General features: G+C 53.8%; 1 protein-coding gene across 1 annotated transcript in view; it reads right to left on the bottom strand.

Annotated features, from left to right (window-relative positions):
- Nucleotides 1-4,080, bottom strand: part of CAPN11 (calpain 11) — a 13,721-nt gene extending 9,641 nt beyond the window's left edge. The window contains exons 1-3 of the mRNA XM_014535407.1: nt 3,724-4,080; nt 3,423-3,492; nt 736-854 (exon numbers count right to left, since the gene is read on the bottom strand). Of these exons, the coding sequence (XP_014390893.1) occupies nt 736-854; nt 3,423-3,492; nt 3,724-4,080 (546 nt within the window). The remainder of the gene's footprint in view (nt 1-735; nt 855-3,422; nt 3,493-3,723) is intronic.
- Nucleotides 4,081-5,527: the final 1,447 nt, after the last annotated feature.

Below are 5,527 nucleotides of genomic sequence, written 5' to 3' on the forward strand. Positions count from 1 at the left end.
CACACACACACACGCGCGCGCACACACGCGCGCGCACACACGCGCGCGCACACACACACACACTTGCATGGGAACTCTGTTACACCAGCGCCTCCTGGTGGCCAGATTCGGTGACACGCCAGTGTCAAAGATGTGACTCTCCCAGAATGGCTGAATAGAGACTGAAAGAGGATGAGAAGCCTGAATTTCACCACCAGCCTCATCTGCAGGTCCTGCCATGGCCTCCAGGGGTACCCAGCCCATCTTTTGACCTCGGCTGGACTTTAGGATTCCTGAGGTCTTAAGTCTTAAAAATTCTTGTGATTCTCAGATATGTTTTTATGACATGGTGAATTTATCCACATGTTGCTAAATTTGAAGAGCAATTGTGATGAGACTCCCAATATCATACATACACACATATATGTATATGTATGTGTGTGTGTGTGAGAGAGAGAGAGAGAGAGAGAGAGAGAGATCGATGTGAGAAACGTCAATAGGCTGCCTTCTGCACATGCCCGGGACTGGGGTCAGGATTCGAACCCGAAACCTAGTATAAGCCCTGACTGGGACCAAATTCTTGACCTTTCGGTGAATGGAACAATGCTCCACACTGGCCGAGGCATAAATGTCATTTTTCAAAAAGAGAAGAAAAAAGGTGAACTTCAAAGCACATAGTCATTCTTTCTCTCCCTCCCTCCATACTTCCCCGCCCCCCTCCCCCCAAAGCCGCTCTGCCTGCCCATCGCCCTTCACCTGAAAATGGAAGATGCCAGCATAGTTTTTCTTGAAGCTCTGCCCCCTGGGCACCACGCGGTACAGCAGCTTGGGGCACGTGGTAAGGGAGCCGATGGCAGCCAGCAGCCAGCAGTCCCCTGCAAAGGCAGGCAGGGGCTCCCCCTGAGCGCTCCCATAGTGTGGGGGTCCAAATCCGACCACTGAGGAGCAGGAGCTGGTTCTGTGGCCCCTCCCCAGCTGGCCCTCCCATTAAGGAAGCTAATGGGGGGCGGGGGAGCAGGGCAGGAGGGACAGCCTCGGCGGCGGTGCGGGTGCAGTAAGCTTCTCCCCCATTTCTTTTAGGCGAGGGATTTACAAATGAGAGCCGTGTGCTTTTGTTTTGGGATTTGGGGAGGAGGCATTTTTGGCCTCAGTGTAGCTCCCTGCCTCCTTTGGGAGAGGGCCAATCATCTCCCAGGGCCCCCACCTCTACCCCATGGTTACACTGGTGCAGCCAAGACGTCTCTCCCTGATGTCACCCACATAATATTGGAGACCCAAGGGGCTCAGCCTGTACCCCAGGTCTCTGGGGCCAGGTGTTGGGCAGTGTGCCCGGGCTGAGGCCATCCATTGCCATCTGTCCCCTGGGATCTCAGACCCCGTGGGCTGGGGCTGGGGGGCAGGTGGAGCCCCATCGGTGAGTCCCCTGGGCCAGGTGGAGGCTGAGGGCCCTGGGCCCGCGTCTGGGATGACCCACGGCCTCCAGGCTGCGAGGTGCCGGGAGGGAGGCAGAGGGTGGGGAAGGGAGGTTAAGGACACATCAATCCTCCGTTGCCAAAGGGGCACCCAGGGAGGAGCCAGTTTTCTTCTCCAGTAGCCCGGGGCTGCTCCAGTGCACGGGGCCCGAGGTCTCCTTGGCCTCTGCCCTGCCCACACCCTGCTCTTCCCACAGCCACAGGTCGGAGGGAACTCAGCCCGGAGGGAACCCGCCCTGGCCTTATCCCTGAAGGTGCAAGGAGGCATTTGGAGGAAACATTGGAAAAGGACCAGGTTTAGGGAGGACAATCTCTCTCGGGACTGTGCACGGGAGCCTGTGGGAGAGGGGCCGAGGGGCCACGCTCTGTACCTGAGAGGCCAGCGGGGAGCTCTGACACCTGCTGTGGCTCCAAGATATAACTCTCCTCCCCTCAGGAGGTGGGGCCTCCTCCCCTCCCCTTCAGGGTGGGCGGGACTTCATGCTGTGTGTGTGTGTGTGTGTATGTGTGTTGTGTGTGAGTGTGTGAGAGTGTGTGTTGTTGTGTGTATATGTGTGTGTATGTGTGTTGTGTGTATGTGTGTGTGAGTGTGTGTGTATGTGTGCATGAGTGTGTATGTGTGTATATGTGTGCATTGTGTATGTGTGTGTGTGTGTGTGTGAGAGTGTGTGTTGTTGTGTGTATATGTGTGTGTATGTGTGTTGTGTGTATGCGTGTGTATGTGTGTTGTGTGTATGTGTATGTATGTGTGTATGTGTGTTGTGTGTATGTGTGTTGTGTGTATGCGTGTGTATGTGTGTTGTGTATGTGTGTTGTGTATGTATGTGTTGTGTGTATGTGTATGTGCATGTGTATGTGTGTTGTGTGTGTTGTGTGTATGTGTGTGTTGTGTGAATTGTATGTTATGTGTATGTGTGGTGTGTGTATGTGTGGTGTGTGTTTGTGTGGTGTGTGTATATGTGTGTCTTATGTGTCTTGTGTGTTATGTGTATGGGTGTTTGTGTGTTATGTGTATTGTGTGGTGTGGTGTCTGTATGTGTTTGTGTGTGTGTGTCTTGTGTGTGTTATGTATGTTATGTGTATTGTGTTATGTGTGTGTTGTGTGTATGTGTGTTGTATATGTGTGAGTGTGTGTGTGTGTTGTGTGTGTGTGTGTGTGTGTGTGTGTGCGCGCGCGTGTGTTCTCCTGAGAATAAGTGGTAAGACATCACAGCTTCCCCCTTGTTCTCTCTTGGATCACTCACTCTGGGGAAGCTGGCTACCATCATGGACGCGGACCCGTCAGCCCCGTCCAACCTTCAGGTGACCGCACCCCCGACTGGCGTGCTGACTGCAGCTGCCTCTCGAGGACCCCGCGCCAGCCCCCCGCCACCCCCCCCAGCGGTGCTGCTTCCGAGCTCCTGCCCCACAGAGACTTTAGGTGACAGCACGTTTGTGGGCTGTGAGTCACTGAGCCTTAGGTGATTCATTGTGTTGCGGCCAATAGCGAATATACCACCCCCCAGCCTACCCCCTGACCCAGAGGGCAGTGGGGAGGGCGGGACCCAGGTGAGGGGCAGCAGGAAGACCACCTGGCACTCTCACTGCCATCTCCTCACAAGGGGGTGACAGGGAAACGGAAGGTGTTGTCTGAACCTAAGGGCTCCCAGTTCCCCAGCCTCGAAAGACACTTTGGGCCCAGCCAGCGTGGCTCAGTGGCTGAGCGTTGACCTATGAACCAGGAGGTCACAGTTCGATTCCCAGTCAGACACACGCCTGGGTTGCGGGCTCGATCCCCAGTAGGGGGCGTGCAGGAGGCAGCCGATCCATGATTCGCTCTCATCATTGATGCTTTTCTCTCCCTCTCCCTTCCTCTCCGAAATCAATAAAAATATATTTTTTAAAAAGGCATTTTGGCACCCCCCACCTCCACGCTCCTCCCCAGTTCATCCCCGCCTCCAGGGGAGACCAGCCTCCCTGCTCCCCACTCACCCAGCACCCCCTGGCAGATGTCCGTGGGGCTGACCCCGTTCATAATGAAGTGAGGATTGTTTGTGATTTCCTGCAGTGAAGGAATAAAGGTGTCAGGGAGCCCAGGACACCCCCCTCCCTCCTCCCTCCCAACGACGTTCCTGGGGAAGGGTCCCCACCTCCAAGGTCTAGGGGGAGACGTGGGTAGGGGCCGGGGAGGGACAGGACCCGCTTGGCAAAGTTGTAGGTTGCGATAGTGAAGGTTGGCGAGGACTTTCCCGGGGGTTACTGAGAGGTTAGGCACGTGCAGAACTGTCCCCACCCTGATGGAGGTGGAGCCTCCTGCCAGGGCCAGCAGAGGGCTGAGGGGGACTGGAGAGGATCGGAGGGACAGGGCATCACTGCGCTCCGCCCTGCCCCCAGGCGCCCGCGCTCCCCTCCCAGTGCCCACACTGGGCCGCCGCCAGCTGATGTTCTGCACGTTTTTGGAGTTGGGGCCCAGGTCCTTGAAGCCCAGAGAAGTGGGTTCGGCAGGAAATACGGGGTCTTTGAACAGTTCCCCCCTCCTCAGACAGAACTCTCGCAGGTCCTCGAAGCTCTGGTTTCTGTAGTTGTGGGCGTTGTTGTGTTGGCCCACGCCCTTGGCCTTGAGTCTGTTGTGGCTGATGTGAGCCGCCATCCCCTTACTGATGAACACCGAATCCACTTGATCATAGAAAGACAAATAAGCCCATTAAAAACACGGACAAAAGATCTCCATCGATATTCTTCGGAAGAAGATATATAAATGGCCAATAATCACATGAAAAAAAATGCTCAACCTCTTTAGTCACCAGACAGATGCACATCAACGAGAGACCACCTCACACCCGCGAGGATGGCTGTAAACAAAGGCCGACAATGACAAGTGTTGGCCAGGAGGTGGAGACACTGGGGCCCTCGTACAGTGCTGGCGGGAACCAAATGGTGCTGCCACTTGGGAAAACAGTCTGGAGCAGCGGTTCTCAACCTGCGGGTCGCGACCCCTTTGGCGGTCGAACGACCCTTTCACGGGGGTCGCCTAAGACCATCCTGCATATCAGATATTTACATGACGATTCATAACAGTAGCAACATTACAGTTATGAAGTAGCAACGAAAATAATTTTATGGTTGGGTCACAACATGAGGAACTGTATTTAAAGGGCCAGAAGGTTGAGAACCACTGGCCTGGAGGCTCCCCAGGCAGTCAAACATAGAATCACCACAGGACCCAGCAATTTCACCCCTAGCTATATATACCCACGAGAAATAAGAACACATGTCCACTCAAAACCCTGTACACAAATGTTCCTAGCAGCAATATTTACAATAGCCAAAAAGCAGGGGGGAAAAACCCAAATGCCCACCAGCTGATGTATGGAATATACCTACAATGGAATATTTTTCAACATTTACTTTGCAACAAAAATAAATGAAGCATTGACACGTGCTACAACATGGATGAACCTTGAAACCATGATGCTCAGTGAAGAAAGCATTCACAAAGATCGTACATTGTACGATTCCAACAATATAAAGTGCCCCGAACAGGCCAAACTATATAGAAAGAAGATGAGGGGTTGCTGAGCACTTAGGAGAAGGGAGGAGTTGGGGGTTGATGGCTAAAGGGTACGGGCTTCTTCTGGGGGGGGAGAATGAAAATGTTCTAAAATTGATTGTGGTGATGGTGGTACAAAAATGTACGAAAACCGTTACATTCGTGAGCTGTATGGCATGTGGATCATATCTCAATAAAGCTGTTGGAAACATGATCCCCAGCCCTGGCCGGTGTGGCTCAGTTGGTTGGGCATCATCCTGGGCACTGAAAGCACAGGCCCAGGTTGGGGGCTCGATCCGCAGTAGGGGGCGTGCAGGAGACAGCCAATCAATGTTTCGCTCTCAGACATCCATCTCTCTCCCTCTCCCTCTCCCTCTCCCTCTCTTCTCCCTTCCTCTCTAAGAAAAAAAAATCAATAAGAATGTTTTTAAAAAATGACCCCCAGACCTTGCAGCAGACTCTGCCTCTTGAGGAGTGTGGAGATAATGGAGGGTAGAGGGCAGGAGGGCAGAGGGAAGGGGCTGCTCACAGGGAGGGGGAGTCCAGG

This window comes from Myotis brandtii, unplaced genomic scaffold (genome assembly GCF_000412655.1).
Source record: "Myotis brandtii unplaced genomic scaffold, ASM41265v1 scaffold143, whole genome shotgun sequence".
In the NCBI taxonomy this organism is placed as follows: domain Eukaryota; kingdom Metazoa; phylum Chordata; class Mammalia; order Chiroptera; family Vespertilionidae; genus Myotis; species Myotis brandtii.